This window comes from Sclerotinia sclerotiorum, genomic scaffold, assembly GCF_000146945.2.
Source record: "Sclerotinia sclerotiorum 1980 UF-70 scaffold_5 genomic scaffold, whole genome shotgun sequence".
NCBI classification, from domain to species: domain Eukaryota; kingdom Fungi; phylum Ascomycota; class Leotiomycetes; order Helotiales; family Sclerotiniaceae; genus Sclerotinia; species Sclerotinia sclerotiorum.
Window position 1 is genome coordinate 134576 of NW_001820831.1, and position 20177 is coordinate 154752.

General features: G+C 42.6%; 3 protein-coding genes across 3 annotated transcripts; 2 read left to right on the plus strand and 1 right to left on the minus strand.

The window, feature by feature from the left end:
* Positions 1-3361: 3361 nt before the first annotated feature.
* Positions 3362-6106, plus strand: SS1G_04042 (hypothetical protein; the record flags this gene model as incomplete). Its single annotated transcript, XM_001594185.1, has 1 exon — positions 3362-6106. One exon carries the CDS (start codon positions 3362-3364, stop codon positions 6104-6106), a length of 2745 nt encoding a protein of 914 aa, XP_001594235.1.
* Positions 6107-6719: 613 nt separating this feature from the next.
* On the minus strand, positions 6720-11274 carry SS1G_04043 (hypothetical protein; the record flags this gene model as incomplete). The annotated part of the gene is made up of 11 exons (XM_001594186.1): positions 6720-6735; positions 6876-7299; positions 7807-7875; positions 7951-8166; positions 8341-8803; positions 8850-8975; positions 9360-9710; positions 9823-9953; positions 10145-10348; positions 10403-10540; positions 10935-11274. 11 exons carry the CDS (start codon positions 11272-11274, stop codon positions 6720-6722), a joined length of 2478 nt encoding a protein of 825 aa, XP_001594236.1.
* A 2483-nt stretch (positions 11275-13757) lies between these two features.
* SS1G_04044 (hypothetical protein) lies at positions 13758-19565 on the plus strand (the record flags this gene model as incomplete). Its single annotated transcript, XM_001594187.1, has 5 exons — positions 13758-17630; positions 17670-18227; positions 18281-18707; positions 18984-19396; positions 19449-19565. The coding sequence occupies 5 exons, from the start codon at positions 13758-13760 to the stop codon at positions 19563-19565; spliced, it is 5388 nt and encodes a 1795-aa protein (XP_001594237.1).
* Positions 19566-20177: the final 612 nt, after the last annotated feature.

Consider the following 20177-nt stretch of genomic DNA (forward strand, 5'->3'; position numbering starts at 1 on the left):
GTTGGAATATGTGGTACGGAAACAACACTACCAGCCCTATCCTTGACCATGAAAAGATTGTTGGTGATGAGGTGGGTGAAAGGAAGTGGAGGGTTCAAGAACGAGCTCTGTACTACATGCTCAACAGGATATTATACTAGGAAAAGAAAGTATCAGCTCCCTTACGTGTGGATATATACATTTTGTTTAGAGAAATCATGCCAAGTATCATAAGATGTACTCTAAGATGAGGAAGTACAGGAAATGGAGTATACATTGGTACAATGGTGATATGTATATCGACATGGCCTTTTACATGAGGATAGAGTGATTAATAAAGGATACAGTAACGAGTAAACGCGGCACACATACCTCTCTTTCGGGCGAGCCGTTCTCAGAAAGGACCCGAGACAGTGGTAAAGTGAGACCAATGGGGACACGAGGGTTATGTATGAATAACGGTATGTTACTGTAGCTTGGCAGGGCAAAGACAAGGTATTATATGGTCAATGGGGATTAGTTTAGATTCATGTGTAAGGACTAAATGTTCTCGAACGATGAGAGATGGATGAGTAAATGAATTTTTAATATGGATTGAACCAACAGTTAGGCCAAGGAAGAAGAGGGAAAAGGGAAAAGGGAAAGGGAAAAGGTAAAAATGACCGGGTTGATTAGCCGTTCAATGTCCATGTACTCTCTGTATATGAGAAAGGAATGATACGCAGCAAAGGATATTTATTATTGTACGGGCATTTACCTGAGTGAAGGGTAGCCGTACCTAGTAGGATATAAGTTTCCAAGTTTTCCACTTTCGACCTCTCCCCATGGTGTGAGTTCTACATAGGTAATAAGATCTACATGTAAACTCTGAAGAGAAAAAGCTTGTCCTACGAAATCGAAGATCGAGCATCATAACTTGGGGATGTACCCAGAATAGAGCGAGCAATCATTTTGCAGGAGAAGGCGTAACCTTCCTTCTGTTAGGATCCTAGGCAATGAATGAGTGAAGCATCAGGATATGTTATTATTGAGTGAACTTGGTCCGGACTTGATTAAAGTCTTGGAAGGGTTTAATTCGTAATCTTACGCACTGATGTGGAGCAAAAATGGATACCTCGCCAAGGTATTAAATAGTATTATCTAAGCGAATGGCAATCAATGGGTTAAAAGCAGCGATTCAAATTTGAGGCGAGTTTGAGGAGTGAAGTGGAGTGAATGAAGTGTGAAGTGTGATGAAGTGATTGAATGATTGAGTGATCTTGCATCATTTCCAGTAGATCAAGATATATACTAGCTACTAGGTATATACTGACCGGGTATTTTAATGGTGTCTATACTACCTATACTATTGCTCACCTACTAGATAAGTAGATAGATACTCATACATCCGTCTTCACCTAGTGAAAAGTACCTTTGAAAAAAGATAACTTTCTCAATGTACCTATACCTTGGTACCTATCTTTAATCGCTCAATTTTCGTACATAGACGGATAGACGGGATTCGACAGGCACACACAAACCTGTACATGTTAAATGACTTGCTCCAGTATCTCGGTACCGGCAGAAGATTAGATCAAAGGCAATAATGAATGGCATGTTACATCCATCAAGATTCCTCAATCAACGTGGTTCTAGAAGGTCTTGAATTTAATTGGGTTATTTACTCTATGACCTGATTTGTTTAGCAGAGTACATAGCTGACTGAATGTGTAAATGCTTCAACAACTAAAGGTAAAGATGGTCCATGTGTTGAATCTGTTGATGCATTCGATTTTCAACATCTTCCCAGGATAGGTTTCCTACCGTTGCACTAAAGATTTAAGTAAGTTGACAAAATTGGGCTAACGAAGAGGACTGTGAGTTTGAGTGAATGCTTGATGCTTGATTCTCATCCTCCATTAGTACGCATTCCAACCATTTTAAAGCTTCATTTATTGACAACAATTGGATGAACGAGCCGACTAAAGTCTAGTACCTATGTATTAGATACTTTTGAAAGCTCCGATCAATGGCAAGAAGTGGATGAATAACCCTCAATCAATGATACCTAGGTACTTATTGGTGAATATTCTCCTCAGATCCATGTATTGGAGTATAGATACCTTGGAAACTTTCATCTCGTCTCGTCAAGAACTGCTGCGTTGATCTCCTATGAGCTGATGTGCTGGGGTACACGATAATATTAACCATCATGTACCTAGTACTTAACTCTGCCGTAGCTTGAAATATGCCTGTCATGGAAATCTACTGATTTTCTTAGCTTTCAAAGTAAATTACCATCTGTTGGAATTCGATGCATCTCATAGGTATGTACTTAGTACAGGTGTCCGAGCAACTAAGGTCTAGTAAATCTATTTACCTGCAGTAGTAAGAGGTAGAAAAAGAGGGACCCAACTTCAAACATAATCCAATTCGTAGAAGGTGTGTCAACAGGATGGACACTTATTATGTATTCGGAAAGAGGAAGAAAAAGAATAAGAACAAGAATACCTGTTTACAAGTTGTGTACAAATGAGATGGCACCTGCAGTATATAGAAAAGAAGGTAAGACTTATAACACCTGGGTATATACAATATATATTTTATCAAGATAGGTAAATATATGTATTTACAACAAATATTTTATTAGTACAGGTATATATAGCTATATACAATATATATTTATTGACAAGTCATCAAACCCAGCTTTTCCAATCTTTCACTTCCAACAACCTTCAAACTCGTAAATGTGAATTGAATGAATGAATGAATCCCTGTAATAAGACTACATTAAAATGTGCCGGTACTGACCAAAATCATAGGCACAAAGATTAATAAAGAGCCAAGTCAGCACTGACAATTCGTTCTTGCCTTGATTTATTACTCGAGTATTATTACTTTAATGCTTGATTATTACTTGATTATTACTTGATTACTTGTTGATTTCGGCCTTTCTCAACCACCAAATTACATCGTACATAGGTACATACTACATCTGGGCAATTGTTGACAACTACCATCATACCTGCTAGCCTGCTACTATCACGAATCTCTCTTCACACTCCATACTCCACACTCCGCAATCCATCACCTATCAACCTTTCCGAGCTATCTGCAACTTTATTCGTACTACACGAGACTAGTCGGTCAAGTCACTCAACTTCATAAACTGACTAATAGACTAACTTCCATTTTCATCCGAGTCATACAATCATGAGTATATGAACAAGAGTTTCTTTATATATTCTCATGTTACATACACATTCAATCATATGTATTCATACTCATAACTGACCTGACACCGATTATTGATCATCACGTCAAATACACCCACTTCTCCAACTCCATCCTCTAACATCCCCGGACTGGTGGAGTCAGATCTGCCCTTCCCCCGGCCCAGAAGATGCCTCCATCCCCCCAGAAGAAAAAGCCTGGAAAGGTTCGCATTCCGGATCACTTACGAAAACGAGCTCTTGTCTCTTGCGATCGTTGCAAACAGCGTAGAATTCGTTGTTCACGAGTGGGTGAAGAACCCTGTCAGAATTGTGTCGAAGCCAATGTGGATTGTGAATGCAACCTTCCTCGGAAGACGAGAATTTATGGAAGTGTCGAAACTCTTACTACACGCTATCGCGTTCTGGATGCATTAATCAAAGGGATATTCCCTCAGAAGGATACAAATGATATCGACGTCCTATACGAGATTGCTGCATCTCATAACATAACTTTACCTGACTTCACCGCCGATAATCCCATCGAGAGCAATGCGCACGTTCATGATGTTTTTGCCCAAGTCCCAAAGGCATTGGCATCATCACCAGCTTATTCCGATACTAGCCAGCGAACCATGAAAGATGAGCCATCACCAACAGGGAAAGTAGTTACCTTACCCAGCTCACCACAAGAAGCCCTTGTTCCAACAGCTTCGGGAGGAGAATCGCATTTCGTCGGACCTTCTTCAAGCCTTGGATTTGCGCTCAGTTGTCGTATGTTGGTAAAACCATTTGCTGATTACTTGAGGATGACTCAACCGGATCATCCAAATTTACAGTTGATGATGAACTTTGCGACTTCAACATGGAGTAAAGCTTTAGAACCAAAAGCTGCCGAAGAACGTCAAACTGCTCCTGGACCGGCGGATCTAGAGCGAGCGGCGCATGTATCTGGAAATTATCACGTGCCTTCAATTGTTCCGGGAAAAGATCCCTCGGAAAAGGAACCTCTATCTTCACTTCTGCCCTCTCGAGAGATTGCAGATGTCCTCGTTAGATCATTCTTTGACCGCGTTCATCCAAATTTTTTGATTTTCCATCGTCACTCTTTTGAGCAGCGGTATAACACGATGTGGAGCCAACTTAATGTTCAAGTACAAGATTTCGAAACCGGATGGCTATGTTCTGTTCTTATGGTTCTAGTGCTCGGCGCTCAAGCTCTTGAGCCACGCGATGATTTGTACATGGATTATACTCAGAATTATAAAGCATGGGCGCAATCAAGGACTTCCCAACTTCAGGTTTCAAGTACTTTGGTCAATATTCAAGCTCTGCTCCTCTTACACTTGTATTTACATAACATATCCGAACGTAATTTAGCTTCTATTATGTTACGAGCAGCTTCCACCATGGCCACAATTCTTGGGATGCATCGAGAAGAGGGTAATAATCGCAATCAAATCGAGAGTGAGTTACGACGTCGTATTTGGTGGACAATTTATGTACTCGAACATAATTCATGCACGATCCTGGGTAGGCCTTGTTTCATCGATGATAAGGAGGTCTGTGTTCAATTCCCCAATGAAGATTTACTCGATGGCAGTGCCTGTGTGCCTATGCGTTATGTTGAGGAGTTGGTTCGTTTGACCAAAATCATGGCGGAAACTAGTAGAATGATATACCCCCCTCGTTCAATGCCAACTCCATATACAGACCAACAAAGGATCCGCAACGCCAATCAATTAATCATGGATTTGGAAACATGGCACCATCGTTTGCCTCCACATCTTCGTCTCGAGTCTCAAACACAATCAGTTATTCACATGCGAGCGATTTATCTACTTCATCTTCAATTTCATCATACGCAATCTCTTGTCGCCCGTCCATTCATAATACGGAAAGTAGCTGCACAACTAGGTCGAAAACTAGGAAAGCAGACTCGCTTTAGCAACATTGTCAATGATGAAGAGGTTAAGCTGGGTTCCAAATGCTGCCTCTATTCCAAGCAGTCTATTACACTTGCCCATCAACTTATCACTTCAGGTCAATTCAATGGTGTAACTTGGATGGATCCTTATTATGTCTACCATAGTGTAGTCGTTATTTCTTTGGATTTCCTAGGCAAAGATAAACCATACAGCAATGAAGACATGTCTCTTAAAAAGGCTGTCTCTGATATAAAAAACGCCATGGACAACGTTCGTCTCTGTCCAGTCTTTGCCATGCTCACACAGGTCGCCTTTCAATTAGCTCAAATTGTAGACCTCATCGATAATCACACATCCAATGCACAACCTCAACATATCGACAGCAGGCATCTACAATCAAACGTTCAAGCAATAGCTGGTCCTGATTTCGTTCTTGAAGACTCCCGGCAACCAAGCAGTATGGGAGGTGATATCTTTGATTGGATTCTAAAAGGGAATAATATGCATATGCTATTCAAAGTTGGACCGGATGGTTTTGCTCCTACCCCCAAAGTTTCAGCATCAATGATGGCCCGGTACATGGACCCTAGCATGCCTGTTATGGATGACCATACTGTTGCCACGGCTATGCAGGGACAGATCCAACCACAACAAACATATGTGAATTGGCAAGCAGGTGGATATGGTGTTATGCCTGCACATGCTCAATATGGAAATCCAACAACGGCTCCGGCGCATGTCAGTGGTAATGGTAATGGAAGTGGCCATGCTCAAGGACAATACGCAGCTCAAGCAGTTCCGTCACTTCTCCATGCTAATGCTAATATTCACCCTCACCCACAATATGGAAATCCAACAACAACATCAACAGCAGTTTCATCGCCCGTCAATGCTTTAAATGCGAATAATCATGCTCAAACGCAATATGCAAATCCACCCCAGGCGGGTCCATCGCATATGAGTGGTAATAATCATGATCTTAATTATGATATTCAGAGGAATGCTTAATGAATGCTTTATGAGAGAGGATTTGTATATTCGGTTTGAGGAAGTTTTCTTGTAGAGTTTCAGTTTGATGGAGTTTGATGGTTGATGGTTGGTGCTGGATGGTTTTGATTATTGATTGATTGATGGGTTAATAGGTTAATAATGAGTTTACGGTTATGTATATGATACTCATGTCTGGTTGGTGTGTGATATATAGGTATGGGTATGGGTATGTTTAGTATGATTATTTCGGTTGGGAGTTGGAGTAAGGAATAGAGAGGGAGAGAGATAGAGATGGGGAATAAGGAATAACGAATAGTGATTAAGGAGTTGGGAATGTGGTATTATTAGAAATACTGTATTGTATGTATATAATTATTGTTTTGATAATAGAATGACATGTCTGACTGATTGTGTACTTTTTCAAATATAACAAAATGGTAATTGATATATAATTTGTAGAAATGATATATATATAAATGTAGAGGTCTTAAGTATTGAAGTTATGTGTTAATTATATAATTAAATATTAATTAATATAAAAACAAAGAGTAAGGTAATACTAATATTAATATAATTATATTGTAATACCTCTTTTCTCTTTCTCTTCTTTTACTCCTCCTAAAGTTACTACTCATCTTTTCATCACACTACATCACAACACACCACATCAACCCAAATCAAATCCCTCAATACCTCATTCCATCCAAACCCCCCTTTCTCCTTCATATCTTCACATCTTCCCCTTCCCTTTCTTCACCCCCTTCCCCTTCCCCTTACCTTTCCTCACACCCCCCCCCCCAACCCCCCCAACTCCCGCACCAACCACTCCACCACCCCCCCATACCCACACTGCCTCCTCCTCATGACCTCCAAAAAAGCCCCCAGCGCCAACCTCCTCATTTCCCATTTCTGCACCTCACATTTATACCCCTTATACTTCCCTCTTCCATCCTCCCCTCTCCCTTCCTCATCCCCACTTTCCCTCCCTCTTCCACCCCGTCTACTCAAACACCACCCCAAAGCGACCAAATCCCCAATCGTCCGAATGATCAAAGCACATTTAGGTTTTTTGGACACGGGCAAACATTTTATATATGAGGTCATTTTGGTGGCGGATTCGAGATACGAGGTGTAGATGTTTTTGTGGACGGTGGGGAGGGAATTGTGCGAGGTGTCGAGGTACATGGGGTGGGTTTGGAGGGTGAGCGAATCTATTAAGGGGGAGGGGGGGAGGTTAGTTTTTGTGTTTTTGGGGGGGGAGGATGGAGGATGGAGGATGGAGGATGGAGGATGGAGGATGGAAGTGTGTATAGTGGGAGGGAGGGTGAAGAGGGATCGTGAGGGAGAGGATGCGTGTAAAATGGTATGTTGGTGATGGATGATGGGAGATGTGATGGATGGATAGAAGGGAGAATTGATAGATGATGGATGATACTAGCACATCAAAAATGTCATTGAGATCCTCTCCAGGATCAAAAAAACAAAAAAAACATACAACAGTGGGGATTCGCTGGTGGTCACCCACCCAACTACTAATCCACCGATCTGAAGCTTGTGTATGGCAGAGCGGACGGGATGCCCAATTCTCTTCAGTCTATGGTCGTATGTGATAGAAGGCGCTCTGTTTGGATACATATTCACATATCTTGGGATGTTGTGGTTTTGGCAAAAGAAATAGGACAAGAAACATAGAGAAAGAAAAGTAATTAATGACTTACTAAGAACTTTCCGATGAAATGTTTTACCCGGAATCCTAGAATATTCAACTGTGAGGGAATCTTGTATTGCTGTTCAATGGATATCAGTAAATAAATTCCAAAATAACGACATCTCCAGAAAGGGTAAAATGTTAAAAAACTCACCTAAATCTTTCCCTCTACCCCTATCCCTTGCAATATTCAATGTCTTCATATCAATCAAATTCCCACAATATGGAAACATCTTTTCACCCACAATCCTCTTAATTTTCTTCCCATAAATCATCACTTCGAAATTTGTAAGTGTCTTGTCCGGATTTACACCTACTCCATATTCAGGTATTCCATCATGCATTACTTTCAAGAAACGTTTTGCGTGTGCTGGGTTGAGTGTTATGAGTAAAAAGTCATCAATCAGTCTCAGAAGCAGACTTTCATCAGATTGAAGAAAAGATAAATGTTTAGCTTCCAGATCTGCATAAAAGTAATTGCAGAGTAAGGAGGAAAGAATTGAACCCTGTGGAATTCCTTCTTTTTGACGGTAGAATTTCTTACCAATTTTCACCATATTTTGTGAGATATGTTCAGTCAGGAGATGGAGAAGGGAATTAGTATCACGGATCTGATTGACAATGTTTTCGACGAATACAGTATTCTTTTTGCCAATGGCTATGTCATTTTCAAGATCCTCATCGAAATTATCGAGATGGTGCATAGACTTAGCGTTGGATTTCCATCTTCGGATGGGCTTGTTTGGTGCATTAGGATCGATGTTGTAGGCATCTGTAGGTTTAATCTCAACATGTCTCGAGAATCTATACTCTGGTTCTGAAGGAACGGTTTTCATGAGCTTGATGACTGCAACCTGGGGAATGGTGTCGAATGCGGCTTGGACATCCACTTTGGCAAAATAGAGGGGCTTTGTTGATGCATTGAGCGAAGCTTTAAAGGACTTGACCTTCTGATATAGATCACCAACAGAGAAGAGTGTTGATCCAAGACGAGTTAGGTTGTTTGCCTACAAATATTAGTCACTACCAAACACAATTATGAATGGTGCTTACCTTCTCGTATGTGAGCACATTATGTACTGGCGTTAGTACGCTGTTAATACTGACACCTAACAGGTGCTTATCGCCTTTACGCATCGCTCTTCTCCTTAGATTCATGATTGGTCGCACACCAGTTTCCTTAGGTATTAGTCGCATTTGACTGAAGCCTAAGGTTCGTGAAGCAAGTATCTGTTGAGCCTCCTTAAGCTTCACTTCCTCAAACATTTTTAGCTTCAAGGAAGCCATAGCAGGTTCTGCAACTGATTTCCAAACATCATGGCGAAAGAAGAAAAGTCGCTGACGATGAACATTCGACTCAGTGACATGAAAATGTGAGCGAACTAGTGGAATAAGAATCGAATCAAATAAGTAATATAGGAACTCAAGGAAGATTTCGCGACGTTTATTAAAATCAGTCAGTGATAATTTTTGGTTCGAGGTACTTGGTGTTCCCAACCATTCAATCTCGGCAATCTATCAAATGTTAGAAAGCTTTTCTCCAATCATGAGGAAAAAGGTCACCTTGATTCCCTGCATAACTTCGTGAAGTGACAAAACCTCAAATCTTCTCAAACCAATGAAGTTATCCACATTCTTATGGAAGATGCTTTCATTATGTGCCTGCACATCTCCCATTCCCCAAAATTCATGCGGTATGATGTTTCGAAGTACCGCACGACAGAATGCAGATACTTCAGCAGTAGAACTTGCATGGTCCATTAAAGTTGATTTTCGAGCTGGAATTGAAGGTGCACTCGATGAGAGTATGGAGGAGCTGTGGCATTTTCGATAAGATTGAATTTTCAACGATGTCGAGTTAAATGAAGGCTCTTCTTGTATACGGTTTGCATTACCATCCTCATGCTTCCGATTCTGTAAATGTCAATAGAGGCTATAAGATGACAATATGTAGACTGACCGGGCAATAATATTCCAACAAGTAATTGTATGAGCATCTGGAATGCAATACCTGTAGCTTTCTGACCAAATCCTTCGCCTTGCCACGAAGTCTTTTGGGAATTTTGATGCCCTTTGCTTCAGGGTATTTCGAATCAATTTCTTCTTCACGTAATGTGTAATCTTTAAATGGTTGAACAGTTTCTCGATTGTCAACCTCTGAAGTAAAGACATTGTGAAGATCAAATTGCAAAGGAAATATATACATAAGAATTCTGACGATGTTTTTCTCGGGCCCTCGCCGACTAATGATGGGATCATCATTGGCTTGAGATCGAAATCGGTTGAAAATATCTACACCAAACAAACAATCAGTTTGTATCTATAATTCTAATACATTATTAACTTACGAATGTGTCTCAAACCAAACTGAACTTCACCTTGAGCATTCAAAGCAGCCTTTGCATATAGCATTCGGTTTCTTACAAAATTGATTTCCATTGGATTGTGCAAGATACCTGGTTGCTGATCTTTCTTTGAACCACTGTCTGCTCCAGATTCTTTTCCATGGTGTTTTCCATTTGTAATAGGTAAGATTTCACCTAAAGGCTGACCTATTTACAAGTCATCAGCCAAGATTGAGTATCATCAAATCCATTGAAACTTACCACTGAGTTGGTAATAGCTACCATGTGTATTTTTTATTTGAAGAAAAACTCCACAGTCAAGAATCAAATCACTCATGACATGCTCTCCAGCTTTTCCTAACAAAGAGAGAACATGAGGCCATGGCCAGGCTTTCATAGCTGTCACATGACTATTAGGATATACTGAGTTGATTCCAGGTATAGAAGTCCTGAGATTTTCACCCCTATGAACAGAACGAGAACTAACATCTTTACGATATCCTTGACAAAGTAAGTGTTGTAGTCTCCCATTCGATGATTTTGATTTTGAAAACAGTAACCAAATAGCAAAATCAACAATCTGGTGAGATTCTTAGTAGCTAGTCCGAGACAAGAACATTCCGGAAGAAAGATTGTTGATAAGCACTCACCTCTGATTGGGAGTAAACATCTGTACAATTTGAATTTGCAATAGTCGACACAGAAACGTCTCCTCTTTGTGAAAAGGAAACCCACTCTTTCAACCTGTCTTCTTGAGAAAGCCCATTATTTGATGATACACCTATCAATGTACCATCAAGGAAATCACCTAGCACACGGTCCTCATCTTCATCATCATCCCCATCTTGATATGGAATATTTGCAGAAGCCTTGCGACCCACAGAGGATAACTTCTTCCTCCGTACCTTGGAGGACACTGGAAGCTTTGAAAGTAGATAATCTCGAAGACATAAAACATTAGGGTAATATTTGTTCAGCAAAGCTTGCTTTACGGGAGGATCCTTGCTGTAACCGTCTCCCGAGGTCCTTTGACGTTTATTGGAATCTGCAAGACCAGTGTCATTGCCATTGCCATTGCCAGTATCAGCGCCAGTACTAGTGACAGCATGGTTTCGCTTTCTCTTACTAGCCATATTGAGCAGTTGATTTTGTGAGAGGTAGTTTTGACTTTATGATCATCAAGTAGACCGGTTTTCCTTAAGATAGTTTGTCTTGATGTTTAATTGTGAAGTCCATGTTCTTGGAGATCCTATAGACTAGATGTTGATCTTTTAGATGCAGGGGGACTGCTAGTATCCACCCAATTCTGCAGCCTTATAGAGTTATAAGGCTGTAGGTTAGGTGAGATTGCTGAAATATTAATGTTTTGATTTTGAAAATTCAATAACCTTGAGCATCCTTGCATCTGTGAATGCTGAGCACATGAATAAAAATGTGAAGTAAGGGGGCATCAACGACTGATCAAAGCAAGGAGTTGTTTCAATTGGCGTTGAACAAAATAAAATTGGAGTAGAAGAGGAAGAAGACAAGCGGCTGGTCGGCCTCTGGTAAATTTTGATCATTGGTTAAACATCCGAACATCATCCTGATTTTCAATGCCGATCTAGAATTGGAGATATCGATAACCGATAAGACTTGGTTCTTGGTTCTCGGTCTTGGTTGTCTTGCTGCTGCAAGTGATAGGAGAGAGATGAAAGACAACGTTGGAGACAGGAATGAATATGAAATGAAACGGTTGAATTTATCTACAAGACTTTGTTTGTTACCCGGGTACTAGGCATTTCGAAGAACGGACGATGATGAATAATGAAACGACATACTCTGTAGATTAAAACCTAGCTACCACTGGCTTCTAAAGCTACCAGGTAGGTAGTAGATAGGTACATCAGGATAGCAAATTACGGGGCAACCTTTTCTATAATCGGATTCACCAAAAGGGATTTACTGGGTACCTTGTACCTATTTTTGAACTCATTCGATTCGGACTTTTGAGGGTTTAACAAACAATCCGATGAAAGGTCTGGGATAGGAAATAAATACACAGTAGCATTATGCATTACCTCATAGTCAGACGTTGATTTTTAAGATGTTAAGTTATTAAGTTGTAGTTAAATTGTATTATCAGTACAATATCCAATATGGTGACTAAAGTGAACATTTGCTTATTATCATTTTACCCTTTCCACCTCCTCTAGAATGTAAAAAGCTTTCGATGGTATTTTTGGATTAGCTTGTCACAAGTATTACTAGGTAGTGACTGTAGGTACTCATAACTAGGTGCTAACTAATCACTATTGTACATGCAGTAAATTAGCACCGAGGTACAAGGCAAAAGAGAAGTCGAAGGGTATGGACTCTGGAGGTATTAGGTATTACCAAACAGCAGCCAATGCCAGTCAGTATCTACTATCTACTATCTACTATCTACTATCTACCACCTACACCTACACCTACAATCTGGAGGGGAAGCACGAAACAAACGGCAAAAGACTACCTACCTACCTACCTACCTACCTTTTACCTGCGTACCCAGTTATTTATCAATCAATATTCATCATGGCCTTGAAACTTTCATCACCCTGGACCTTTGCACCTGTCCTATTTAGTAAACTCTTCCGAACCCGGTATTAATTAGCATAATTGTCTCAATGGCTGATGTGATTGCGATTGATTGCCTGGACCATGTCATTTGCTGAAGATATACACCACTTTACCATTACCAGTGTTTGTGCTTCTGTACCTTTGCTTATCGGGTAGAATTGCTCGAGGTCACTTCACCAAGTTATCTCATACAACATTTCATTATTTACCTATCTACCTACATGTCTAGTAGTAACCTTTATTTCCCTCTTATATTATCATTTTCATACCTCCCGACTATCCTCTCACATCCTCTCACTCTTCTTCAAACGTCGAAACTCTAAAACCCGAAAAGCAACAACTTGCCTAAGTTTGTGGAGAAATCAAAATAAGCTACCTGGGTATCTTCCCCCCGACCACTAAACCTCTAACCCATCCATACCTACATACATAATTGATTGGAGTCCACTCAGTCCACTCAATTGCATCGCATAAACCACCATCGCCTTCTCTCCCGCATCATTCTCAAAATATAATCAATCCCCGTCCTATAATTCTTCCGTCCAACCTACCGTCACAAACATTCACTTTGTTCCCCTCGTACGCCGGGAGCTCAAGGATAAGGTCGCTTGCTCAAACTAAAATCATCGAATCACTTCCGAGAATCTGGAGGGCCATTCAACTCCTGCCACAATTGTATGGATCATCAGTAAACAACCACAGCATTACCATCGCTCAGAACCAGAGCACGAGCTTAAACAGATGTTGACGCACAATGGAGAATGGATTTCTGGACGACCAGAATTTTTATTCTAGGCCTTTTCTTCACTCCGACGAAGCTCACTCCCCAGCGCAATCCCAATCTCAATTCCAGTACTCGTCCGATTTGACTTCACAACACCGACAAATACCTGCTTCCACTTGCGAATCTCCTCACCTTTCCCAAGCATTTGAATTCACCCCGGCACCGCCTCACCCTCCTAAACTACCGCTTCTTACGACCTCGAACCTGCAAGCAATTCAAACGAATGGATACATGAACAATTCGGATGATGGTGGAGAGCCAGATGACTTCTACAGAGATTATCAATCATTTTCACAGGCAAACGGCTCGCCAGCTCAAGTATTAGACATGCCTGCGACAACAATAAATGTTAGACCGACTCCCTCCACAGCGCGATCAAATAGTACCAGCAACTCATCCAAACAAACTCCCTCCGCCTCCCGAACCACAACGCGACCACCCTTCGGCTCAAACCTGTCGCCCGTTGAAAGCAATCAAAAGCAATCAACAAAACTACTTGCCAATGGATATGGAAAGGCACAACGACAACCAAGCGTGAAGGATCTCTTGAAGCGTTTTGATCAGAATAATGATCAGTCACTTCCCATGCCGCGAAAACCTGGGACACGAGCGAAAGATGGTGCTGGAATCAGTTCTGGATACATGAGAGATCGATCAATTCCATATACTCCCCGCGTAACCAGCAACCCAGGACCTACAACTACGAGTTCGTCATTAAGAGCCGGTACTGCTGCCAGAGAGCCGGGCTTAGCCAGAGTTAAATCACCTTCATCTAGCACAAGGGCCATGCAACGACCGAGGGTTGCGACAGAGGACCAACATTCAAACAATGCATTTTCGGCTTCTCCCCGCAACATTCGTACAAGGAATGCACCAAGTACCAAAGCCGGTCCAGCTTCGAAGTCAATGAATAACCTTTCGCGTTCGTCCCAATCCCAATCTCATATACCACCTTCAGCACCCGAGAAGCGTCCTCTGTTTGGCGAGATTTTAACTTTCAATCAAGGTACATCCGAGGCCGGTTATGGTATCCCAACGGCAACAAGAAGAACATCTGAGTCAGGCTTACCTTCTCTCATCTCGACGCAGCAACTTGATAGTACGGATGTCGATATATCTCCAACTTCGCCAACAGCGTGGTATCTAGGAGTGACACCACTTGGCGACGTAGAACCAAACAAACCGCGAAGATCGGGCCACAATCGTGCTCATAGTGATTTTGCGGACACCAAGGTAAATACTATGCACAATGTTAACCGCTCTTCGTTTCTCCTGCCAGAATCCCCAGTCAACGCCAAGGATTCCGATGCAACCCTTGGGCTAGATTCTCTACCTAATGCAGAAGAAGGGGCTGAATCCGAATTTCAGCCAGCAAAGCTTTCATCTCGGCTTCCTGTTGCTCTCAGGCGCTTAAGCGGCCAGTCAGATACATCAAGTTCACCCTCGACGCGTGCTAGTTCTCCTCTGACTGGCAAACGCGCACACAATTCAAAAATTCCTAGAGATTATCAGCCGTGGAGTCCTGGAGGACGCTCGGTAGCATCAGCAAATCGTTCTACCCCTCAAAACAGCCGTGTTAAATCACGCAGCCCGGACAAATCCCCTAGCAATGGTAGCTTAAAGGCTTATATTTCTGCACCGCCCGCGAAGAATTCGCCACCCTTACGAAGTTCACGTCCTCGACAACCTGTTTCTGCGGCATCAACAGCTAGCTCAAGACAGAAGGCAGTCGATGGATCGGCATCGCCGCATGATTCGAGAGCTGGGATGAAGGCGACTAGAACTGCTGTGACCACTGAGATGAAAGGACGTAGAGCTATGAACATGGAACCTGTCAATTACGCAGCACGGCGAGCACAAATTACGCGAGCATATACAAGATCAATTCATGAATCTGAGCTGCAGAAAATGCGAGCAGCCCATACGCGCGTTTCCAATGAAAAAATCCCTCAAATCACAAATGGCGAGGAAAGCCCAAAGCATGAACAGACGAATGCTCCCACAAGCAGAGACGATGAACCAGAAATGACATCGTTGGGAACGGAACCCTTACAGATCTTGACAAACTTTGAATCACAAACCTCAAAGTCATCAGTTGAGCGTCAAATTGAGATAGATCAAGATTCGCCAACTTTAGGTGTTACTAACGATATTCCCGGAGCATTTATCCAAGAGGATGTGCCTATGTCCGCGATTTCGAATGTTTCAGCCACTACTTTCATTGAAAATGAAGCGCAGACAGAAGGCCCTCGCCTTGCTCGCAACCCATCCATCAAAGTTACAGATTCGATTGCAGTCCTTGCTAAAGTACCTGAGGCAGACGATACCACTTCTGACCATCGAGAAGGATCTAGTGCCAACTCTTTGGGAATTCCGATCGAAGCCACTTTAATTGAAGTGGCTGGTGATGCCCGCGGAGCACTTTTAGAGGAGCCCATCGGCCATGAAGTGAGGATAGAAGCAATTTCTGAAGACTCACCAAATGGCACAGCCTATGATGAGCCAGCCACAGAAGAAGTTGCGGAGCCTCCGAGCCCGAAAACGTTGATATCAGAAACTTTTGATTCGAATTTCATAGATCATATAAATAATGAAGCAGATGCTATTGCAAGTATCGACTATGGCACTGGTCATCCTACTGATCTAGGTTCAGATGACAAAAGTGCTCAAGAGCTAGTCGATATTCCAATCAAAATCGAGGAGGACAGAGATGAATCCCATCTACACTTGGAACTAAGTACATATTCAGGAGAAAGCCCTAGACTCGAGTTACCAGCTTTACGTACCGCTCTTGCCGAATTCCTATCGCCACCAGAGACCGATAGACAGCCTGATTTGTACACTCCAACAGATATCGATTATGAAAGCTCTGAAGATATTGGCGCAGGGCACACCGGCAACACGAGCGAACAAGAAGATTTATATGGACCATCTTATGATCAGAATCGTGAGCTGTATCTTACATCTGACACCTACCGTCGTGAAAGCCGTCATTCTGCTTGGACGGATTTCTCAGTTGCCACAACAGATGATTCAGTCGCACAAGACGAGAATCAAAAGTGGATAAATACGAAGATTTCGCTCCCTGAATTACAGAAAGGACCTACCCCGCCTCCAAAGTTACCCCCTTCTCCTGAGCCACCTATACTAGTCGAGGAGATAGGTTCTGTGAATTCTTCTGGGCTTGAGTTACCTCCATTGACATCTCACAATGGATTTGGCCTTGGCTTTGATCCGGACACCATATACAGCGTCCCAGCTATCCCAGTATGGGCCAGCCTCACACCACCAATCACAGAGCATAACCATCGGAGGGAAAATGCACTTGCTAAACTAGGTCCTCCTACGCGTACACCTCCTCCTCCTACTCTTAACGATAGTCGACCTGGATCTAGCGCATACCAAACAAGTCACAAGGCCGCCAGCCAGAATACCGAATCCAGGCGTCCTAGCGATGATTTATATTCACCACGACCCTCTCTTTCTACCCCTAGGTCAAGTATGCAAATATCGCAGGAGGATATAACCCTAGGCCATAGCTACGCCGCTCCTAAACTCCCTCAGGTACCTCTCACCGAAGAAGAGCAAGCAATTGCCAAGAAGAAAAGCGCACGCTTATTTACACGACGAAAGATAATCGAGGAAATAATTGATACAGAGGCAGCTTACCTCAAAGACATGAATGTGGTTGAAGAAATTTACAAAGGTACGGCGGAAGCATGTCCGAAATTGGACTTCGGTGATATCAAGACCATCTTCAGGAATACGGATGAGATTATAACTTTCTCCACGGCGTTGCTAGATGACCTCAAAAAGGCAGGGGCAGCTGTGTACACTTCCAAGTCCCGCGCCAGACAAAGTCGAGCTACAGGTTCCACGTCAGCAACCACCACTGCAGCCAATACTCCAGCATCCCTGGGACCCAACGATAGTTGCTCAGATCCCCCGGAGTTGAACGATTTCAATGAAGAAAGGGATCGAAAGACTTTCATTGGCTATACCTTTGGTAAACATCTCCGGAAGATGCAAGAGGTCTACACGGAATTCTTGAAGAACAGCGAATTGGCAGCCGATCGCTTGAAAATTCTGTCAGCGGACCCTGCCGTAAGCGTATGGCTCATCGAATGCAACAATGTCGCGAAGGATTTGACGGCTGCTTGGGATCTTGATGCTCTGATGGTTAAACCAGTTCAGCGAATCACTCGATATCAGTTATTAATCGACAACCTCGTGAAGCATACCGCCGAAGATCACCCAGATTTCAATTCCCTTACGATTGCCGGTCGAGAAACGCTCAAATTATTGCAGACTATCGATAAACTCAAGGAACGTATTCAGGTTGTCGGTAAAATCGTTGGTCGAAAGCGTAAGGAATCAGAGGTCCGCCTCGGATTGGCCAAAGCATTTGGACGACGATCAGAGAAGTTAGCTTCTACTGTAGTTCGCCCCCATGACGATGAAGTGTTTGTCAAGTTGCATGAGAAGTTTGGTCATGATTACCTACGATTACAGGTGGTGATGCGTGATATTGAATACTACACGCGGCAGGTTGCTACTTGGGTCAACGATTTTCTCAGATTTCTTTCTGCTATGGAGCTCATCATGCGTCATAGCCCTTCCTCATATCCGGAAATGGAAGCTCGATGGTCTCAGTTTAATTTATCCATGAGAGATATGGGGAGCGTCGCTTTGGAAAACCATGTAGGCAACTTCTAATAAATCGTATAGGAAATCCATCGACTAATATAAAACAGGTAGCGAAGATTCGAAAAGAGGTCATTGACCCAATTGAGGCCGTTATCCGGTTATACACAGGGCCCACTGAATTCATGAAGAAACGTTCGAAGAGGCGCATAGATTATGAAAAGTGGATAGCTGCCAAGGCTAATGGCAAGAAGTCAGATGACAAGCTCCTCTCGTTAGTCAAAGAATATGACGCTCTAAATGAAACTTTGAAGACAGACTTGCCCCGACTCTCGGCCTTGACTTCGGAGATAGGCCGAAAAGTTCTTGCTAGACTTATCTGTAATCAAACCTCATGGTATTACATATGGCAAGAGAAAGTCAAGACTGTGCTGGATGCGAACCAAATACCGGTGAGCGTACATGAAATTGTACAATCCTTTGAACGAGACTACAAGTATGTTCTCGCTCAAACCCAAGAACTTCGTCTCATCAATGGTACGCTCGAGGTCGATTGCTTTTTCGATAGATCAGATTCAACCCCTCTTGCCAGTATCAAGGACAATGAATCGATAAAAACCAAAGGCCGACTGTCTGAATCCTCTGGTCGGCCACGAGGTTTGTCCTCGGCAGGCCAACATGACACGTCTCCAAGTCTACCAACGCCCGATTTTGCGAAGCGACACAGTGGACAATTTTCGTTCTCACCAATTTTGGCAAACGCACCAGGATTTCCGGCGCATGCTCCATATCTGCCGGCCGCTTACTCCACAGGACATTCACGAGCTGGATCGGGCTCTCCTGCAACGGATGCGAGCGCCTCTCGACTGTATAGCTCTACTAGACCATCAACATCACGTAGCATTGCCTCGGAAAACGGTGTCGTTCCGAGAATTAGTACAGACCTAGGACACCGTAGGGAATCGAGTTCTACTCAAGCATCTGCATCATACATGGTGGATGGCCCACTTCGTGATCAGCGACCGTTCTCTGGTATTTTCCATTCTGCAATGCCCCTGCCTGATGGTCCAGAGGATAGCGCTCGATCTTCAAGAGCTTCTTCAATGGATCGTACCCATAGGGGGCGGTATAATGTTATCTATCTGGCAGCAAGCTTATTCGAATTTAATATCGAGGCAACTAAGAAAGAGGCTGGTTACCCTTATTTGACATATTCAGCTGGTGAAGTAAGTCTTCATCTATTGCACCATTCCACTCGGTATATTAACACGTTTTTAGATCTTTGATGTCATCGGAGAGAAGGGCGAGCTCTGGTTGGCTAAGAACCAAGATGATGGCTCTGATCAAGTTGGCTGGATCTGGAGTAAGCACTTCGCTCGTCTGGCCATGGATTAAGCAACATCCACGACCTTCAATTCGTAATTTTCTTTCCTCTTTGTTTGCAGATGGCGCTTATTTTATTGATTTGGCGTTAAAATACCTGTATTTGTTTCCGAAATACCTTTTCACGCAGAAAAGTAGCATTTTATGTGGTCTATTGGCGCAATGGGGCAGGGTCGGAAATTCAAGCTTAATGACAGGACATGGTTCTAGGGAATCATTTTTGGTTTTGATCCGGCTATAGCTAGTGCCTGGGTTATACAGATTGGGTGCGGATGGAAAGGAAGGGCGTTCTTGATTTAGGAATGGGCGTTCAAATAAGCCTGATTTTTTCTCCTTTTTGACTTCTAATGTCGGTAAGATTGTTTTAGATTGCTTTTTATGGAGCGATTCGTTATGATGGATGGATGGATGGACGGATGGATGGATGGAACAATAAGTGTAGTCTGGAATCTTTTTCGTTTTCAATTTCTAAAGTTTAGTGTTTGCAGAGTTTGGGTTTGTTAATATGGATGGATGTCTAGGGCTCATGATCATATGCATGAGTTGATGATGTCGGATTTTGCTCTCGTGTTACTGTTTAATTTTGGACTGTTGAATATACTCTAGTGAGGAGCGAGAGCGAGA